Raw genomic sequence first — 21,978 nt, 5'->3', positions numbered from 1 at the left:
AAAATCAATGTTAAACTTCATGGATAATAGGTCATTAACACCGACCAAGCCATCATAAAACTCATGAAAATCATATAATATGTAGTGCAGTATATTGTTTCGATTAAATTCTTGGAACGCCGGTATGGCTGCTTGGTATTTGATATTTTTCGTGCCAAGAGACGTAGAAATTGAAACGTTTGAAGAATATATGCAATCTGAATAAAATTGTTCAGCAATACTGGGTTTTAAGATTGATTTCGTACTACCAGTATCAATTAATAATTTTAATGGGGGATTAGAAATAGTGATGTAAGGTAAAGGGTTATTAGAGGTTAAATTTAATTCGATTAAGTTATTTGGTTTTCTGAGGTGGTTTCCTGAAAATTCTGAGGAAAATAATCTAAATCTACTTGCTCACCGGAATAGATATCTGCGTCGACGTCGCTATGCGTCTGTCCGCATTCTTGTCTATCGCAATCATTATTATATAATTCTTCAACTATAATATTCGGCTTTTGCCCATTATTTTGAAAATAGTTTCTATTAACATTATTTGTTCTTCTGTTGAACGTTGAAGGGAATCTAGAATTTGTGGAAATATTCATCGGTTCCGGCTTTGGGGCGCGATGTTGGGGAGTTCGATTTGGTCTGAAAACATTCGTATTTCGGGAAGGTCCAAAGACTTCAGAGTTAGTTGGGAGTCTTTTAGGGGGTAGCTGTTGAGGCTGTACATTAATAGGTTGGCGAGGCCATTGGAAATTTTGAGGATAATTATTATTTGTACTAAAGTTTGGATTTTGGGGAATAGAAGAATTTGTTTGAAAATATTGATTATTCATGGGATTATAAAATTGCCTGTTTGGATTAGGGAAATTCTGATTTCTGAAATTGCCTTTATTTTGGTGCGACTTATTGTCATTATTACTTGAATAAAATTTCTCGAAATTCTCAAATTCATTTACATAAGCTATGGCGTGTTCTAAAGAAGCTGGTGCTTTTAAATGCATATTATTTTTTAATGTGCCGGTACAACCCGTAATAAAAGTATTTAGTGCTGTATTTTCGCAAAATTGTATGAAAACAGCCTTTTGATTTACATCAAGATTAGTATCATTGTTAATTCTTTGTACTATATTACTTACTAACAATTGTAATCTATTTCCAAATTCTATTAAATTTTCATTTCTTTGTGGCCTATTTCTAGTAAGTTCTTGTGTTAAGGATTGTAAATTACGTTTATCAGAAAAACATTGTATAAGCGCGGCTTTTAAAAGTGCCCAATTATTTAATTCTACCCTATTTCCTACCATAAGCTCAGCTTTTCCTATAAGTTTTCCTTGAATACATTCAAAAATGTGATCATTTAATTCTTGGTCATTATATGCTCTATATGTAGTAATTAAGTTATCGCAAAGATAAATAAATTTATTTAAAGTATTAGTATCTCCATCATAAGGTCTAATATTTGAAATTTTTGACTTAAATAGTTCCCAATTAATGGGACGATTAGCTTGAACAGTTTGGTTAGTTGCCATTTTAATATTTTTATTATCTTTATTCTTCCTACCTTTAAAGTTAATCTTTAGATTCTTAAGAGATTCTACCAAGGAATCAGCGTCAATCATAAAATGAAAATATCGTCTAATAAACAATGTCTTAACAAGCTATCTTCCGAATTTATGAAAAATAAATAAGGAAGGCAAGAAGGAACTTGGCACTCACCTCGATAGTCTTTGCCAACTACTTCTCCAAATTCGTCCACCCAAATGAAGGACTGCTGTCACTGAAGGGCTGCTTTCCAATGGGGGCTGCTTTCCACTAAACGGAATGTTCTTTGGATTTGCACTTAAGGCGTTGAAACACCAAAGTCCCGAAAAAGTCTGCTTTCCGATAGATACGAAATTCACAGTTTCGCGACTCGCACAAATCCTACTGACTGCGCCAAATTTAAATTTCGAAAAATGAAATTTGTTTTTAAAAAAAACTATTTTTTATTTCTAATCTACAATCTTAATACATCTAAACTTAACAAGACCAAGAATAATAATGAATTTTATAATGCAATTAACAATGAAACAATCCGACAACTTCTGGGGAAACTGCAGAGTAAGCCGCAGGTGTTGGTTGTGATTCTGCCAGGTCCGGACTTTCGTACCATGTAACTCCTTTTACTTTTTTGTAGATATTGACCTATTATTCTCTCTGTGTCATGCGGCATATCTATTTGAAGAATCACGATAAGTATGTATGACTACATTCAATAAAATTACTTAAAATTCTTATCAAATTACCAAAATTGTGTAAGAGATAAAATGAATTTGAAAAATACACTGCAGATGGGATTGTATTAGTGAGTGGTCAGTATTCCTTATCTAATTAAATATTGGAATAATTTCGATATCTGGCCTTTTTAAAAATGCAAAACTATGCATTAAAAATCGACATTACTGTACTCTAGGCCTAGTCAATTAAAAATAATTTACATGTGGCTGCATGCAACTGTAACGATTGTATATGGAGCAATCATATAATATTGACGTAAGTATTAAGTATTGTAGATTTATTTTTTAACTATTCTATCAAATTTTTTATATGCAAATGTCTTAATCATCTTAATCTCGTGTAAACTGAACGAAATTGTGTTTTTCAATTTTGTTAAACAAAAATAGTGCTTTTACATCAAATAGGTTGATCGAATAATTGAATTGTGCGTCGCATCATCTGAATATAGCACGGACCAGTACCTGGTTATTCCAAAGTAATATCCAAAATCCGAAAGATTTGAAATGGTACTTATAACGTAAGAAAAAAATCTTTATATTGTAGTTAAATATTGTTTTCGCTCATATGGAAATGGACTATCAAATGGACTTAATTTGTTAATAGTTGCAAATCAAGTTCGGAAAGAGCTTCAGAAGCTACCACCGACGAATAAAGGGCTCCTTTTAAGAGGCGTTGCAAAAGTTCGACGCACGAGACATTTTATCACAACGGAGACGCTATACTGGCTGGCGATTGTGTCAACTAATACGAACCAAAGAGGTCCTTTTAAACAGGTCTTAGAATTTCCAAAAAGTCTCCGCCAAACTTCTCTACAAATTGAGTGTAATGTAATCCCAAAGAATGCTAAAGAAGATTGGTGATTTTCCCTATAAAATACAGATCGGGCAACGATTGAATAATATAGAAGAGCAAGCAATAGTTTTGTATTATAGTCTTAGCAATGGTTTATAAACAACCCCCATTTCTCCCAAACGTGTGTTTTTCTGACGAATACCACATTCATCTGAATGTACATATCAATCGAGACAATTCAGTTGATAGCAGGACAAAGGGCTCCGCGTACTGGGCTGCGGCAGCCACTCAAAGCACGACGGTTTACAGGAGCCCACGCACTAGGCAGGCGATAATCCCTAGCTGCTGCAGCCACTAGAACCGTTGCACTGGCAGCCAGCTGGCTGCTCGCAGCCGATGCGAGTGAGGATTTTGAAGGGAAATGAATGTGGCTACCTTCAGTCTCCGCGAACTTGTGTCAGCCAGAGCTATCTCCAAAGTTTTTACAGTTTTCGAGCACTTGTCATGTCAACGGGTTCTTATGCCCGAGACCTTCAGTAGCGTGTAGATATGCATCTGCGTGCTATGTGGGGAGCGTAGGAAATCCTGGGGAGCATTGGGGCTCGGAGGAGTGATCTTTGATTTACTCGGACCAATTTTCCTCACCCCAATGAATTGCATGCCCAAATATCCATATAGGTATGTAAGTCTTCTTCAGGTAGGATTTAGTTTTTTTATTTGCTTGATCGAGACCTTTTTTTTTATTTTGAATGACAAGACATTATCAGTGTCAGGTAATGGCTTATTGGGTTCTTGCTTCGTGGAAGACGATTCTACAAGACCAGTTACCATAGGTGCGATGTAGAAAACAAATTTTAACATTTCTGTCGTATTAGAAGCATGCAATTCAATACTCAATGGTTCCGACTGGATGGGGCAATATGTCACAATACGAAAAAGCCACCGGCAGCTATTAACGAATTCGTTGAAAAAATTGAACAAGAATGTAGCATCCTATTTTTACAGAAATGCTTGAAAATGTTACTAAGTGATACTGATTGGACTGCAATGGGGGAGCACTTCGAACAATTTTTTATCACAGAATAACATAGTATTAAGAATATTTGAATTTTTGTTATTTATTTTCCAGGTATAATAAAGTTGAAGTAAAGTTTGACTAAAACAGAAGAGAAAGATTGAGATGGCAGTTGTATTGATATGAACAAAGAAACAGTAAAACTGCTATTAAAGGCGTTCAAAGAAGCCTATATAAAAATTATATAAAAAATACTTAATTAACCATACAAAAACGTTGATTTTTATTGCTTTTGTTTAATATTTGCGTTGATATTTTAACCTATAACCTTAAACATGAAGATAACGGAATTTAGCAAAAGTGGTATCTTTAATAGTTCAATAAAATTATGACAATTTAAAGTCTGTTACTCAATCACAGTTAAAGTTAAAGTAAATTTGTTCACAAACTTAAATCATAGATTAATAAATATATAGAATTATTTTATTTCAGTATCTATACGTTAATTAAGAGTCCATATTAAAAAACATTGTTATTTTATACAATTACGAGTTACAATTTTGTGTTCAGGTCTACACTGGAAAATTGGAAAAAAAATTATATAATGCAATATCTCCTTAAAAAATTTAATGGAAACGTTTTCTCGTCCTCTGATCGTTGTATTCAAAAATCTTGTAAGATGTAATCCAAGAAATACCCAAACAAACAATAATAGAAAACTACGTAATAATCAATTAAGAACAGATACTTGCCTATAATCTAATGCCACAAATATGTTTGTTATCTTTGTTTTTACCAATATAAACGAGGTCGCGCACTATTCTCACTTGAATAAAAATACTTTAACTTTTTGATAATTGAATTTGAAAATCTGACACTTTCCAGAAAACCTTCCTAAATATTATGTTAATTAATAATTAAAATATATATTTTTATTAAGAATAATTGATTAAAAAAGCAAATTATAAAATGTAACACAAATTTTTAATTAGAAAAAAATATTCGACAAGCAGCATACGATTTTTTTTTAAATCGCCATTTTGTTTATAATCAAAATCAAGAGTTCGGATACATAATATTATTTTTTGGAAAAATGACTATGGTAAGTATATTCTGTCAAAAATTGAAATCGAAATTCTGTCTAAACAGAGCTGAGACATCGTGACCAATATAAAATTCATTAAAATTATAAAATTAAATTTTTTGCTTTTTTCTTGTTTATTTATGTTTCCCCTCCCCCAATCAAATAATTTTATTAAGAAAAGGTGTGCAGATTTTTATTTCGAACATTTTGGTACCAAAATTTTGCATTTTGCTCGGTGTCTAAGGAACTATAGGTTTATTTATGGATTTCTTTTTTTTATACCCGAATATTTTCGTTTTTTTTTTGTTGATTTTTTTTTTATTTAAGCACAAAACCTCATCAACGGCGCAGGGTTATTAGTGTATATAACAAATACATGAAATTTTACATTAAATAAAATTGAATAACTTGATGTCTTTTAAATAGCTTAACACTGTCGAAATTTTTTTGGTGAGAACTGTTTCAAGATCATCATTTGTGAATCCGTGGGATCTTCTTTTTTCCTTGAATTGGGGACAATCAAGCAGGATGTGTTTCACAGTCAGTGGGTTAGAGCAGCTGGAGCAGATAGGTAGTGGTTCTTTTGTTATTAGGTATTTGTGTGTTAAGGCAGTATGGCCAATTCTTAAACGATTAATAATGACTTGGTTTCTTCTGTTTAAAGGAGTCTCCAGGACATCAGTTATTTTTGGGCAAATTACATTTAATTTAGTACCTAATTTTTCCCAATAATTTTGCCAAGTATTAATACAGTGGATTTTAACCAGCTTTTTAGATCGGTGTACGGATATGTCTTCAATTTTGCGGGATGTTTTGAGTTCATTCGACTTTTATTAGCCATTTTTTCTACTTTTTAATTTCCTTAAATACCTGTATGTGAAGGTACCCATATAAAAGCCGCTTCCTTTCCTAATGATCGAAATTTTTAATGAATATTTTCGTGTTTTATCCATATTTCGATGTTTCTTAGTAGCTTTCCTATATTTTCCAAGCTATGTTACACCATACTTTATGTAGCAATACGACACTGGCAGTGAATGTCACTTTAAAATGTAAAACGTTATTTCTAAAACAACAACAACAAACAGTAAAAATTCTGATATCTAACAATTTAGAATACCACACAACTTCGATAGATTTCTCTTGAAATAACTTCCTCATTTTCCTGTTAAATGTATGTCATATATAAAAAACTTCTTTTTTTTTAATAAATTTAGCTACATTTGTTTGGGTTACCTTACCTTGTCTTATTCCTTATTGTAGGCAAATTGCCCCCTAAATTGTATCTAAACCCTTCCCTTTGTACTTGGATCACCGCTAGTGATGGGTTGTTGACGAACCATGCGAATTTAAACGACCTTCTTTAGAAAAATAATAGTATCTATTTTTGTGTGTGAACAATTCTTATATTTAAAAAAAATTTATTTATTTTGAGTACACTTTTTACTTTTATTATCCTTTTAGTGCTTTATTACGATTGTATGCCCTGTTTACCTAACTAAACCTCACTTTAAGTCATTAAGGGTATGGTCAGTAAGGCGCCTATTTCTCATAGATCGGCGACCTTTAGCGTTGTAATAGGAAATATTAATGTGTTCAATAGTTTTAGTTTATTTTGTTGGGATATTGTGGAGACTTTCCATATCTGAGTTAGTTTTGTGTTTGTGTTACGTGCTATTAACAATATGCGTTATATTTCCTTGTCACAGCCTCCTACGTCTGTCGTGAGGGACCAGAGGTAATTAAACCAGCTGACCACTTCGAAATCATCGATCATTAAGGTTTTAATTGAATTGCGATCTATTATCATGATTTTAATACCAGGACTTAACACTAGACCAACTGGGATTTAGAAAAGGCTTTGGCACTAGAGAGGCATTATTTACTATACAAACACTCATAAAACGGTGTCGAAATGTCAACTGTGACCTATTCATATCTCTAGTTGAGTTTGAGAAAGCCTTCAATAAAATACAACAGAAGGCTTGCAAACATATTACGGAACACAGAAATAGATGATCAGGATGTGAGCATCGTTACAAATTTATACCGATATCAGAAAGCCATAATGCTAGTAGACCAACAAAAATTTAAAGAGATATCTAGAAAAAGAGGAGTACGCCAAGGATGTGTAGTATTCCCTCTACTTTTTAATATATGCTCAGAACAGACGTTTAAAGGGGCACTAGAAGACATCAATGAAGGTATGTCAATTAACGGAACACTAGTGAACAATCTCAGATATGCAGACGATAAAATACTCCTTGTGAACAGTAGAGAAGTGCTGCAAATTTTTGGTTGATTGCACCAAGCAGTACTGCGAGAGGTATAGAATGGCGTTGAACACAAAAAAAACCAAAAACCATGATTGTCAGGGAAAACAAGATTGAAGACGAAACAATCTACGTTAAAGAAAAAGCTTTAGAAAAAGTACCCAGATGCAATTACTTGGAATATGAGCAAAATGAAGAATGGGACTGCAGCCTTGAAATAATATGACGCATTGAGATAACCAGAAGTTTCAATGAGATAAAAGCAGTATTATGTAATGGAAAACTGGGAATACATATTAGAGCTAAAGTATTGAGATGCTAGGATTTCTCTGCCCTTTTTTTATGGAGTTGAAGCCTGGACAATTACGGGCGCAACTGAAAAAAGACTTGTCAGCTTTGAGATCTTGTGTTATCGAATAATGTGGGAAATATCATAGACACAACACGTAACAAATACGGAAACATTAAGAAAGATGAAAAAAAAAAAGTACTCAACACTATACAGGAAAGAAAAATAAGCTACTTTGGTCACATATTAAAAAATTAAAAAATATGAGTTGATGCCATGGGTTATACAAGGGAAAGTGGACGAAAAAAGTGGACAGTTGAGACGACGCAGGTCCTGATTGAAAAATTTTAAGCAGTGGAGTGGAAAAACAACAATAGAACTCTTCAGAACTGCTGCAGGCAGAGTAACATGGGCTGTGATGATTGCCAATGTCGTTAAAAGATGAGGCACACGAAGAAGAATCATAATTTAAGTCTTCTTTTTGTTCAGCATAAGATTTTATTCTCCGTTGACGGTTTCAAACTTGTTCACTATTTGAATCAGTTCATCTTTTGATAAGGTGAATATTAGGGTATTATTGACATGTCTAAGGTTCGTGATTTTTTTGGCAGAATAACCTGTCGTTATTGTGCCCCTTCATTCTTGCAAGACTTTTCTCTTAATATATTCTTCGAATTCTATATATTGAATAATATGGGTGATACAATAAACGCTTGTCTTACACTAAATGTTGGTCTAAAGGTTTTGGAAAGGACATCGTTAACCTTTACTTTTCCGAAATTGTTTGCATATAGGCCTTTAACTATATGAGATGTTTTAGAACTCCCACATTTTCCAATATCAACCATAAACTCCATTTCAAACGATCGAATATTTTAGTGTAGTCGACGCAAAATACATAGGCTCTAACATTAAATTCATATGGCTTTTTAAAAATTTGTCAAACAAGTAAAATTTGAAAAAAAGTTACAATGAAATAAAATCTTCTGGTGACTAGACCAGGTTTACTCAAAACAATTGTTGAGATGATGCAAAATCTGGAACGTAAGGTAATAAACTTGAAACCTGGTAAAAATGACAATAAGAGACGTTTTGATGGGGATCAAGTATGACAGTTAGCTGTCAGACCATTTCAAAACAAAACGATGATTAAAATAAGGCGATCTCCTGTCTACAACCAAAGAATATATACGCTAAGCGTCTATATTCTTTGCTACAACTCTGTTCACTATAATTCTGTAATAAATAATGCGAAAGAGTAGCCTAAATAGAACAAGAACTTTAAAGACAAAAAGTTATCAAATTCTAGCCTATGCTGGCTGACGATGTCGTAATCGTAGCAAGATCCAGGAACATATTAAAAGAAGTATACACTACTTTTAAATTCACCACAGAAAAAGTAAACTTCAATATCAATGAACAGAAATCAAACTACTTGAAATCAACAATAACCCAGTCAGTACAGTGAAAATGGGGCACAAGACTTGTTGATAGAAAAAGCTGGAAATGAAACAAAATTCGAACGAGTTAAAAGTTATACTTATCTGGGAATAGATGTAAACTAAAATGAAAAAGAAGAATATGAAATAACAAGAGAAAATATTACAAAAACGAAATAAAGCTGGAGCGTTACATAAAACACTTACATCAAAGAATGCTTTAAGAAAATCAAAATTAAATATATATCTATAGACAGTACTAAGACTATCGATGTTATATACAATTAAACATTTAGCATTAACCCAAGCAGAAGAGGAAGAAATAAATTTATAGGAAAGAAACATTTTAAAAAGAATTCTAGGAGGAGTCAAAGAAGGAGACTTCTACAGAAAAAGAACTAATCCTGAAGTATAATTTATTTGGCGAACCTACAATAGCACAAGCAGCCAAAGCAACGAGACTGGGATGGATATGTCATTTAGAAAGAAATAATGACGAAAGGGTAACAAATAAATTGAGAAAAACAAGCAAGCTGGCTAGTTTGGTACTATTTTGTAGGATGTCCAAAAGTAGAGTAGGACGACCTAGAAAAATATGGCTCGATGAGGCAGAGAAGGAATTAAAAGAGAAAGACAGTCAAAACTGGAAAGCGAAGACCAAAGACCGACGAGATTGCCAAGCTATTGACCTAAAAGAACTAGATTAAAATAGGTTAAATGTTTAAATTGCATTTTAATTTTTATTTAAGGTTTATTTAGTTTGATTAGGTAATGGTAAGATTGAATATAGTATGGGTTAGCATTATATAAATGAATATATATATATGTATACATTGTTGACTAAATATACTTTTATTATTATAGTATACAATTGAAATAAATACTGCAATTTTTCACACTGTTTACGGACGTAATGTAAATAATCAAATAGACAATGCGCATATGCAATGAAAAACTGAACATTTTACTTGAATTAAATAAAAAAATATGATTTAAATATTAAGATCAGTTCTATAATAGAATAGATTTTATTACTAATACTTAAAGCCAATGAAATAGTTAAAAAAATTAACAAAAAAATATAATTGTTAAACTATTTGCATAAAATACTAATTTCGTTTTATTTATGTTAAATTAACAGAATTTGGTAGAACGAGGACACAGTATAAGTTTAATTTTAAATCCAAGTGAACTTCGAGCTTTCCGCACGTTCTTGACATTTTTCCAGATAAAAATAAATTTCAACTCACCATCCCCTGTTTCCTCGGTCTTTGTGAACCGCAACAGTGAACCCAAACATAGATCTATTATTATCCGTAGGTTCGAAAACTGCATAATTCCGATGTTCGATATTGAAACAAGTCACATACGACACCAAAATCGCACAAAAAATAATAAACCTACACTCACACATGATCTAAAATTGTAAAAAATCGCGGAAAGTTCTCTTAAATTTTCGGAAATTTCGAGTGAGACGCACAGTTTTACAGAAAAACTATTGAATTAGCGCATTATATTTCATAACTAATATGTACTGTAAGAAAAATATTAATTATTGTTAAATTGTTTATTATTGTTACTAGCTGGCAGGCATATTATGTAAAAGTTTTATATAAAGTGCGCGCTTAGACTTGAGCGATAACTTGCGACTGACTTCCATAAGGTTTTGAACGTTACAATACCGCCAATCTTATTTTTAAAACACTCAATTTCTGCGCAGTCTAGCGACTTCTATCGAGCAGCCGTAAAACTAAAATCTATAAATCTAAAAGAATACAGAACTCTGTCTCGGGATTTGTGTTTAAAGAAATATACCATAGATTAGGTATTGAAATACACAGTGAAATAGAAAAGTAGATAACATGACAATGTATCACATTTTTATAATTGTTAATACAATTTACTATTTTTACTGTGAATTAACCACAATTTTAGTCTAAAATAAATTTATTTTTAAGTTTAGATTTAGAACTTGTGGTTAGTTTCCAATAAAAATAGTAAATTGTGTTAAGATGTCACTAGAAAATAGCTTAAAAAATCTTATTTCCTAATATAAAAATAACCTTCTTCAGCCATAAGTAATCCAACTTTGGACATTTGCCTCCCCTAAATCAATCCAGTATCTTCTATTTTGCGCCACTTGCTTCCAGTTGTGTCTTCTGAATGTCATCAGCCTATCTCATTTGTGGTCTTCGTCTGCTTCTCTTTCCTAACCATGGTCTCCATTGTTGTATTTCGTTGTTCCATCTTTTATCCTTCAGTCGGACATTTGGGCAGTTTTCCAAATCCTGCCCACGCTAACCTTATTCTTCTGGTAATTTTGGCAGTTTGATTTTCTTTGTTAACTTTCATTATCTGTCCCAGGCAGATGTATTCGCTTACTGATTCTAAATTTATGTCGTTCAACGTTATTTCTCTATTGTTCGGTGTATTTGTCATTATTTTTGTTCTTTCCAACTTCATCTTAAGACCTACTTTTTCCGAAGCTTTAAATAGTTGCGTCATCATGGTCTGTAGTCTTTCGAAACTTGTAGCGAATATTACAATGTCATCAGCGCATCTCAAATGACTCAGTTTTCTTCCATTAACATTTATTCCTTTATCTGCTCAGTTAATGTCTTTGAACACGTCTTCCAGTTCAAGTGTGAATAGCTTTGGTGATATAACATCTCCCTGGCGAACTCCTCTGTTGATTGGTATAGCTTTGGTTTTCGCATCTATTTGTATTTTCATTGCAGCTTTCTTGTAAATATTATGTATGAGCATTCTGTATCGGGAGTCTATCCTGCAGTTGTTCATAGCTCTCTCTGTTGCCCAAACTTCTATGGAGTCGAATGCCTTTTCATAATCAACGAAGCCAATGTATAAGTTCAACTGATATTCATTGGCTTTCCTTTCTCTATTAGCGTTCTGACTGTAAGAAGATGATCCGCTGTACTGTAACCCTTTCAGAATCCTGCCTGCTCTACCGGTTAATAGCTATCGAGCTTCGAAGTTAACCTGTTAGTTATTACTCTCATAAACAGTTTGTACATTTGGGACAGCTGGGAGATTGGCCTATAGTTCTTCAGCTCTCCCCTGTCTCGTTTTTTGAAGAGAAGTATTGTAAAACTTTCATTCCAATCATCTGGGACTTATCCCCTGTGAAGACATTCGTTGAAAAAAATTTTCAATTCTTCGAGAATAATTTCACTCCCCTCCTTCAACATTTCTACAAGTATTCCATCTGGGCCCGGAGCCTTATTATTCTTTAGTTGTGCCGTAGCTTGTTTTATTTCGAAGGATTCTTTGTTAGGGAGTATTTCCGAGTTGACATTCGTTATCTTTCTCTTAAGGTCTTCCTTTGCAGTGTTATCTGGGTTCTTGTTTGAGGAATATAAATCACGGTAAAATATTTGAGTAACTTTTAGGATTTCGTTATTTTCTCTTATTTGTTTTTCATCTTTATCCTACTATAAAAATGGATGGAAAAGTTGATATCTGATATCTCATGGTTTACTGTCATTAGTATATAATTATTTTTATATGAGCGTATTATTGATGTTTTCGAAAAGGTAAACTGGAGATATGTTATGACTTTAAGAGCTTTTTATGGTGTTATATTTATTATTATTTAAATCAGATTGAAATATATTTTCATATATACAGTGCTAGTCAAAAGTCCGTTCCCCCCCTCGTATCTTTTGAACGGTTTTACTTATAATAGTGAAATTTGGAGGGAGGTAATAAACAAACGTAGGCTTCTTAACTAGTCATAACAAGTGACGTAATAGTGACAGATGACGTTATAGCGCCACTGTGACAGATAATTTTAAATAGCACCTTATGGTAAGTGATACCTAGTTTGAAAGGTATTGAAAATACCTTTCATAAAATTGGAGAAGGTATTGAAAATAGTTTCAATATTTCAGCTTATATGTTATCAGGTCCAGGTGCTTTGTTGGTTTTTAGTCTTTTTATTGCATATGTTACTTCACTGAGCGTTATTTCTGGTCCTGGAACATCCAGAAACACTAACTACTGTCTCTTGCTCTTCCTTGAATAATTCTTTCATGTATTGCCTTCATCTCTCAAGTATTCTATTTTCGTAGAGCAGATTGTTGTGCTCGTCTAGTATTAAGTTATGGCTTTCTGATCCGTTTCCTCCCGTTAAGTTTTTGATCTTTTCATGTAGGTTAAAACTGTCATGCTTCTGTTCTAAGGATTCTATTTCTATGCATTGATCTTGTAGCCATGATTCTTTTGCTTCTTTAATATTTTTCTGAATGATTTTGTTTATTTTTTTGTACCTTTCCTCATTCTTATTTCTGAGTTTTCTTCGTTCTTCGATTAGCTCTAATATTTCTTGTCTCATCCATGGCTGTTTCTTTATATTATTTTCTGGTTCAAGTTTATCATCTACCACTGAATTACAGATATTTTTGATTTTATTTTACATATCATCCACACTTATGTTTTCTTGATTAATATCTGAGATTACCATGCTGTTTATTTTGTTGTTGATCTCCTCTTTGACTTCTTCTCTTGTGGTTCTATCTTTCGACTTCTGGATGTCCGGACGTTTTTGTGCTTTTCGTTTCTTTCTAAAACGTCCTATATATATATATATATATATATATATATATATATATATATATATATATATATATATATATATATATATATATATATATATACTCATTTTTATTTCACTGAGCGTTATTTCCGATCCTGAACATCCAGAAACACTGACTTCTGTCTCTTGCTCTTATCGAACATTACCTATTATAGCTATTATGTAGTTAATCTTGCTCGAACATTACCTACAATAGTTAAAAATGTAATTTTCATTACAGTCTATTGTGGTTTAATCTCATATAAACATAATATTTAATATAATACATCCTTTTAAAAATACTAAAATAGCAAATAAAACATAATAATAGCTAATAAGAGACATAATATTTTATAGCTATCTATATAATATAAGCTTATATAAGCAAAATACCTAGGGATTTTGATCTATAAATTGTAATATATATTTTAGAATATTCAACATTGTTGCATTGCAAATTGTCCCTAATCTATGTTCACTTCGCGGTTTTCATTTTAGGTATTACAAATTTTTGATTTCTGTTTTTTATATTTATTTATTTTGAAATATAAAATGGTTAGCAGACTTCGCCATCTCTTGGTTGATAGTTGAATGTTTCAAAGCGAATAACTGTTACGTCATGTAGAATAGCTTATTATACGATCTAATATGAATCCAATAGGTGTCAGTATCGTAAGAAATGGCTTAATTTTACAATATTTTTTCAGTTCATTATCTTTAGTTATTTTGTTATTTTTATTGTAAACATGGTTTAATTAAAAAACTCGTTTTCGGCTTGTAAAACTATTGTAGAACGAAGACATTCAGGTAACAAAATATTGAACAATTTTAGTCCCAAAGAATATAAATTCCTCTGAATTTATTATTATTGTTGAATATAGGTTAGATTTTCCAATTAAGTCTTAAACGTGTCAGATCAAAACATTCTTAACAACTAATAAAATTGTTTTATATTGTTATTGTGCTAATATGACTGTCGAAAAGTTTAAAAACATTCGGAAAATATTTTGAATATTTTATGTCCCGCGCATGCGTTGACAGTGTTTCTTAATGTTCGGCGGTTATACTTTCGCCAAATACTCCAGAAATTTTGTGTAACCCGGACTTTTTACGGCCTGCGAGAACTTTATTGCAACGAGAATTTTAAGAATAATATGTGGCGAGAATTTTCAAGACGATGATTGTTCTTGTGCTTTTGTTTTGGGGTGTCGTTTCTGCATTAGGTGAGTCATATTAATCTTTTTATATTAATTGTATTTATAAAATATATTTAAAGCTTATTTAAATTCTTTATTTGCTTAAACGTAAAATCTAACATGTCTTAAATATGTAACTAAGTAAAAAATATATTTCTGATAGACATAGGCAAAAAGTGGGAAAATTAATTATTATAAGGGACGCTGGTTGTAGGAAAAAAAAATATTTTTCCTAAATTTCTGAATTTTTGTCAATTTAAAATTTTCACTGTTAAAACTGTTATATTCTTAAATATCTAATATTGCATTTTTCCAAACAGTTTTCAGTTTTCTGTTTTACTTCGCCACCTTCTAAGATAAGATATTTCGCAAATTGGTAGATACGTACTTTGAAAATGTAATGTAGATATCCTAGCTACTTGATTTTTTTTTGGAAATAAAACACAATTATAATTAAGTAAAAATATTTTGTTCCTACAAAATAAAATAATTTGTGACTTTTAGAAAGTAGTTGCAAGCTTGATAAATAGGTAGGTTAATTTTATATGCCTTTACTAACATCACACCTAATACAGATATATAATAGATATAAATGTTAAAGTACTTAGACGGTATTGTCAATAGATAAGGTGCATTGATAGGGTCACTTTATTGAAGAATATATTTCTTTGAAACTTTGAAACGACCATGCCATATACTAACGACAGTAAAATTTTCTTAATATTAGGCCTTTTCTGAAAATTTTCTCATTAATTAATTATTAATTTGATTGCGCAAGTAGTACGGTAGTATATGCAAACTTACTGCTCGGTGTCGGAAGGCGTTGACACGCTAGACACCAAAATATAGATAGATAAATTGGTTTCTTGGATGCCAGTACAGAATTTGAATCTTCCTTAACTTTCATTTCAAATTATGAGTATACTATGAGTTAGAGTTTGTACGGTTTAAATTTATTTAATTTTAAAATTGTTGCCAGTGCATTTTAGTCACATTCAAAACATTTTGTATCTTTCGTAGTAAATCTTTAGGCAGATAAGCATTGCGCAGCTCTCAAAATTTCAACAACGAAAATAAATTTATTTTGTGCCATTTTGATAACCCTATTGTTATTTTTATTTACCTGCTCCCTAAGGTTATCACTACCTGCAATACTAATTTTTGAGTAATAGTTGGTATGGTATTTCCACAAACAAATAAACATCTTGAAATTTCTCTTTTAGCTAAAGTGCCGTAAAATGAGGTTTCCAACGTTCAACTAAAATGGGGAATAGGAACGGTTTCCAACGTTCAACTAAAAAAAAAAGCCACTAACACATGTTGCAACCATAAAACTTATTCATTGTTATTTGGATCCTACCTTCCTCTTTTGATATTTACTTAGGTGTTAAAAAATTAGAAAATTAATACCCTAATCACAAAAAAAATCAAAACCTGGTGTTTAACAACAGTATGAAAAACTATTGTGTTCCTATTCATATATTTGTAGGGTCAATAGGAACAGGTAAAAAGTGTATAAGGTGTAAACTAGGTAACATACACATATAAATATAAAGTTTGTTTTATTGGAAAAATTTATTGTTGAAATGAAAAATACGCTTTTAAGGTCGGCTAATATAAACACAAATCACTAAGTTATTGTTATTAATTAATTATTAATCATTGTTAAAACTAATCGTGTTTTTAAACCGAGACAAGGTATTCACGTTTATACATACAGACAACTGTCTTATATCATCGGTTTTAAAAAATGCTTCCTCTTCAGTTTCGGAAAATTTTCAAGCCTGAGGAACCTTCTTAAAAAAGATTCCTACGTAGCCGCCATCTTGATGATAGAGAACTTAAGTAACGTAGAGCCTGAAAGATTGCTTGGTCTTGCCATACACTTTGACCACTAAGAAGTCTCCAGGGTTAACGCAAGTGTTCGTTTCTTCATCAGATAACAACACTAGCTGATCAGATAACAACACTAGCTGTTGTATCTCTTGTATTTCTTGGCTGTTGTATTGAAGATGTGTGTTAATCTTTGGAGCTCGTCTTCTATCTCGGCGATTATTGCCGCGTCGTCTGCATAAGATAATATTTGGATTTCTTTGTTCCCCATTCTGTAGTCATGTCATGACCTTTACGTACTGCTTGTATTATTTCGTCCATTATTATATTAAAGAGAAGTGGGCTTAACGAGTCACCCTGTCTGACTCCACTTTGTACTGGTATACACTGTATTAGTTTTCCATTTATCTTTGCCTGTATTCGATTATGGAAGTAGATGTTTTCGATAGTTTGTATAATATTGATTGGTTTGTTTCTTTTATACAGTAGGTGTAAGACGTCTTCGACTTAAATGCGATCGAAAGCCTTTGTCAGGTCTATAAAACATAGATAATATGCTGGTTTATTATACTCAATGGCCTTTTCTGTGATTTATCTTAGTAAAAATACGGCGTCTACGCAGGATCTTCCGGATCTGAATCCTTGTTGTTCATCTGATAAAGTTGTTAGTTTATTGATTTTGTTGGTTAGGATTTTTGTGGTAAGCTTAAGGGCGGTGTTCAGTAGATTTATACCTCTATAATTGTTGGGGTCTTCTTTGAGTGAATTTATAGCTATTTCTAATTCCTGAAAACTTATTTCTGTTTCGTGTCTTAATTCAGGTACGTTATTGTGTTGACTAATTATTTTCCTTTGCTTTAAACAGTTTGCTGGTATGTTATTCATCATCATCATCATAATCGTCATCATGCAACCTCTTCTGTCCACTGCTGGACATAGGTCTTTCCCATTTTGCGCCACTCTTCACGGTTCTGTGCTTCTTGTTGCCATTTCTTGGATATTCGTCTAATGTCGTCCATCCAGCGTGTTGGTGGTCGTCCTCTGCTGCGTTTGTCTTCTCGTGGGCGCCAGTCAAATAGTTTTCTGGTCCATCTTGTGTCTTTCAGTCTCGCTATGTGACCTGCCCAATTCCATTTCAGCTTGGCTATACGTTCGACGACATCACTGAGTCCTGTTCTTTTCCTTTTAAAGTGGTATGTTATTGTATTCCTTCAATTCTGCCATTTCTTTTCGTTGGTTTCTTATGAATCTCCATATTTGTTTTTGTGTACCGTAGAAGTCGTTTTCCATTCGCTTTCGTTTCTCTTTACATTTCTTTTATTTCTTTTCTGAACCATAGTGTGTTGTTGTTGTTTCTTTTGTTCAGTATGACTTTGCGCTTTCCTGTAGCTTCTGTTGCTGCTTCTTCAATGTTTAATTTTCTCCCAACTCGCGATTATATCTTCGATGTCGTCTATTTGTTTCAGCTGTATCTTCTGTGCTAGATTCTGCATTGAATTTTTCCTCGGTGATTTCCTGTAGAAAATGTTTTGGTGTTATTTTCATTCTTATCTTTGCTAGTACTAGTTTGCGTTCACTCTCTGCGTCTGCTGAGTTAAAAGTTCGGATATCTAGAATTTGCTTTGGGTGGATTTTTCTATTAGTGACTATAAAATCAATCATAGATTTGTGACCCCTGGAGTTTTCAAATGCATATTTATACTGGAACTTATGGTCGAAAAATGTATTATTGATTCTCAGTTCGTTAAAAGCACAGAGATTAGCCATGAGTTCTCCATTTGCGTTGACGTGGTTTTCATTAAATCTTTGTTTCACTCCTGGAACTATTTCATTTCCGATTCGTGTATTAAAGTCACCCATAAAAATTAAGCGCTTCATGTGGTATTTCATCCAGGATGGTTTGCAATTGTTCGTAGAATGCCTCTAGTTCCTCCTTAGGTTTTCAGTCCTCTGGGCTATAGATAGATATGACATTTAATTTTTGGTAGTCCATTGTGATGTTCATATGTTCATATTTATGTTTGCTTTAAATTTTTTATGAACAAGTATACCTACGCCTGCTCGTGCTCGTTCTTCTTTCTTCACTCCAGAAAAAAGTCTTTTGTACCTTACATAATTTCCTAAGAACAAAAAAATGTGATGATGGATTTATCGATTTTTTAGAGCCAGCAGAACCTGAAGTTAGAGCGTTTCTAGATTTTGATAATGACTTAAGGAGAGCTACGAGACTAGCATTCTCGGCCCGAGACAGATTTGCCACTTTTTTTAATTCAGGACTATGAATTAAAATTTTTATATATATAGGGATTATTTTTATATATATTTAGGGATTCTACAGTATTCACTGCCTTCCCTCACTCAACCGTTTCCATCTCTCTCTGTTGTTCCATTCTCCATCGTTTAGTCCTCTCTTACTCATGGCGTCGTCTACATCGTTCCTCCAGGATTTTCGGGGTCGTCCTCTTTTCCTCCTTCCTATGGGGCTCCATTCGGTTATTCTCTTTATCCATCTGCTGTCGCTAGTTCTTCTTACATGTCCATACCACTTTAGTCTTTTTTGTTCTATATATGTTAGTATGTCTGTTTCTATTGATGTTCTTTGCTTTATTTCGTCATTACTTCTCCTATCCATTCTTGTTACTCTGCAGCATCTTCGCAGGCATTCCATCTCTGTTGCTACTATCTTACTGCTGTTTTTCTTGTTTATGATCCAATTTTCAGCCCCATATGTCATAATACTTCGCACTAATGTTTTATAAATCTGCGTTTTTGTCTTCATATTTAGGTGTCTATCCCACCATACTGAGTTAAGTTGTCGGATTGCTGTTCTTGTTTGTCCTAATCTTTGTGTAATTTTTTCCTCTGTTGTTGCCTTTTTCGTGATTATAAACCCCAGGTATTTGAATTTATCCTTTCCTTTGATTGTTACGTTGTCATCAATCTGTAGATCTTCTATGTCTTCTTCACTTGTAGATAGGTACTCTGTTTTCGCGAGGTTAATATCTAGGCCAGCCTTGGTATATTCTTCTTGTAGTTTCTTCATCATGTAGCTGAGGTCGTCTTGGTCTTGTGCAATCACTACTTGATCGTCTGCAAAACTTAATATATAGGTATATAGGTATTCGTTCCGTACCGGTACTCCCATGCCTTCGCATTTTCTTTTCCATGTAGTCAAGGCTTTCTCTAAGTATATTTTGAATAGGGTTGGAGATGTGGAACAACCCTGCAGGAGCCCTTTTGTTGTGGTGAAGTCTCCTATGATTCTTGTTCCCATTTTAATGGACACTTTAATTTCTTTGTACAGAGCTTTTGTAGCTTCTATGAGTTCCGTCTGTATTTCTAATTTGTAGAATTGCCTCCCATAGTTCTGACCTTGGTACAGAGTCATACGCCTTTCTCAGGTCCACAAATGCCAAGTGTATATCTCTATTTTTTGCTTTTTTCTTTTCCAACAGTTGTTCCAGTGTGTATATGTGGTCTATGCATGATCTTCCTGCCCTGAAGCCTGCCTGATCCTCTCCGATTTTGCCTTTTATCGCTTGCTCTATCTTTTCTCGCAGTATCTTCCCATATAATCTTCCTATTGATGATATTACGCTTATTCCTCTGTAGTTTTCGCATCGTTTTCTATCTCCTTTCTTAAATATAGATGTCATATATGCCGCCGTCCATTACTTTGGGAGCTGTTCTCCATTTATGGCTTTCTGAAATATCCATTGTATCATCCGGTGTAATTTTTTTGATCCGTATTTTATAAGCTCAGGTGAGATGCCTCCAGGTCCCGGTGCTTTCTTATTTTTGATTGCTTTTATGGCCGTTCTCATTTCCCTATCTGTTATTTCTATTTCTTGTTGTGGGAATCTGCTTCGTCTTCGCCTGTTTTCTTTTCCAATGAATTGTGGTCTTTGTTCTGTTAATAGTTCCTTGTAGTAGTCCTTGCATTCTTTGTCGTGTATATTTCCCAATTTAATTTTTTCTTTTGAGTTTTGTTTCAATCCTCTCAGTACTTTCCATGACTCCGAAGTTCTTGTACCTCCTATATATGTTTCAATATTTAAGCAGATTCTTTCCCATTCTTCATTCTTTTGCTGTGTTATTTGTTTTTTCACTTCTCTATCTTTTTCTCTATATTCTTTATAAACTTCATCGTTGTTTGTAGTCTGTATAGTTGCTTTTTTTCTTGAATTATTCTTTTTGTTTGTTCATTTATTTCATAATAGTGCTGTTTATTTGTTATATGTTCTTTTTCCCCAAGGGCTTCGAATGCTGCTTGCTTTATACTCGCCTAAAATTTTTATATTTTACTATATGTAATAAAATTCAATATACACATACCATTTTCGCCTATTTCTTCTCCTATTTTACTCCAAACCTTATCCTTTTTTCGAATATTCTTGTAATCTTCGTGGGAAAGATCATATATAATGGGATACTTATTGTCGAACTAATTCAATCAATTTCTCCATTTCGTTGTAATAAATTACTATCGCACTACGAATCCGGACAAAAACGCAGTCGATGGCGAACTAAAATTTCGGACTTCGGACGAATATTTACGCAGACAAATCGCTCTTACAACGGTAAAATTCGTGCGAGTCTGAACTTGTCAATTTACCATAGTTGAAATAATTTGATGCGGATCGCATGCAGTGCGATTTTCCGCAACAGGTACGAATAATTTGCGTTGGTTTGGGGGAACCTTAAATCAAACTAAAACTATAACTAAATAAATAAAACTAAAAATAAAAGATTTTAGAACTGTTTAAATATTTAAATATTCACATGCATCTTTACACTTTGTTGACGTTTTTGTCGAAAAATCTTCAAAAAATTGAAATAACACAAAGAAACAACTTTAAAAGGATATTGCTCTTGGTATTTGCAGAGAATAAAATCTACAATTTTTATAGTTCCCACCGAAAAAGGACTTACGTCTCATAAAATTTCTCATATTTACCCACAGGTTTGACGATTTTTATGAAAATAATAAGAAGAAACTCTTGAGGAGAAAAATGTAGAGGAAAGATAATTTTCGATTTCTGTTTTATTTCGTAATAAAATCCTCGCTTTTATACTGCACATAATCGAAAGATTTTATCCTAGCTTAGTCCCTTATACGAACATATTGACATACTATATTTTCTGATGATTTTATGATATATATATTTTTCATCTGGTTGGTCATATAATATACGAGA

At 32.8% G+C, this 21,978-nt stretch overlaps 2 protein-coding genes across 4 annotated transcripts in view; one reads left to right on the top strand and one right to left on the bottom strand.

Annotated features, from left to right (window-relative positions):
* The window catches only part of if (integrin subunit alpha inflated), a 460,319-nt gene extending 449,496 nt beyond the window's left edge, over positions 1–10,823 (bottom strand). For all 3 annotated transcript variants that reach the window (XM_072526897.1, XM_072526899.1, XM_072526898.1), the window contains exon 1: positions 10,408–10,823. In XM_072526897.1, the coding sequence (XP_072382998.1) occupies positions 10,408–10,571 (164 nt within the window). In that variant the 5' untranslated portion in view covers positions 10,572–10,823. The remainder of the gene's footprint in view (positions 1–10,407) is intronic.
* A 3,599-nt stretch (positions 10,824–14,422) lies between these two features.
* LOC140436164 (beta-1,3-glucosyltransferase) overlaps positions 14,423–21,978 on the top strand; it is an 84,505-nt gene continuing 76,949 nt past the window's right edge. Inside the window, exon 1 of the mRNA XM_072524873.1 lies at positions 14,423–14,974. Coding sequence (XP_072380974.1) covers positions 14,929–14,974 — 46 coding nt within the window. The 5' untranslated portion in view covers positions 14,423–14,928. The remainder of the gene's footprint in view (positions 14,975–21,978) is intronic.

This window comes from Diabrotica undecimpunctata, chromosome 3 (assembly GCF_040954645.1).
Source record: "Diabrotica undecimpunctata isolate CICGRU chromosome 3, icDiaUnde3, whole genome shotgun sequence".
Taxonomy (NCBI): domain Eukaryota; kingdom Metazoa; phylum Arthropoda; class Insecta; order Coleoptera; family Chrysomelidae; genus Diabrotica; species Diabrotica undecimpunctata.
This window is presented reverse-complemented; position numbering and strand designations above follow the sequence as displayed.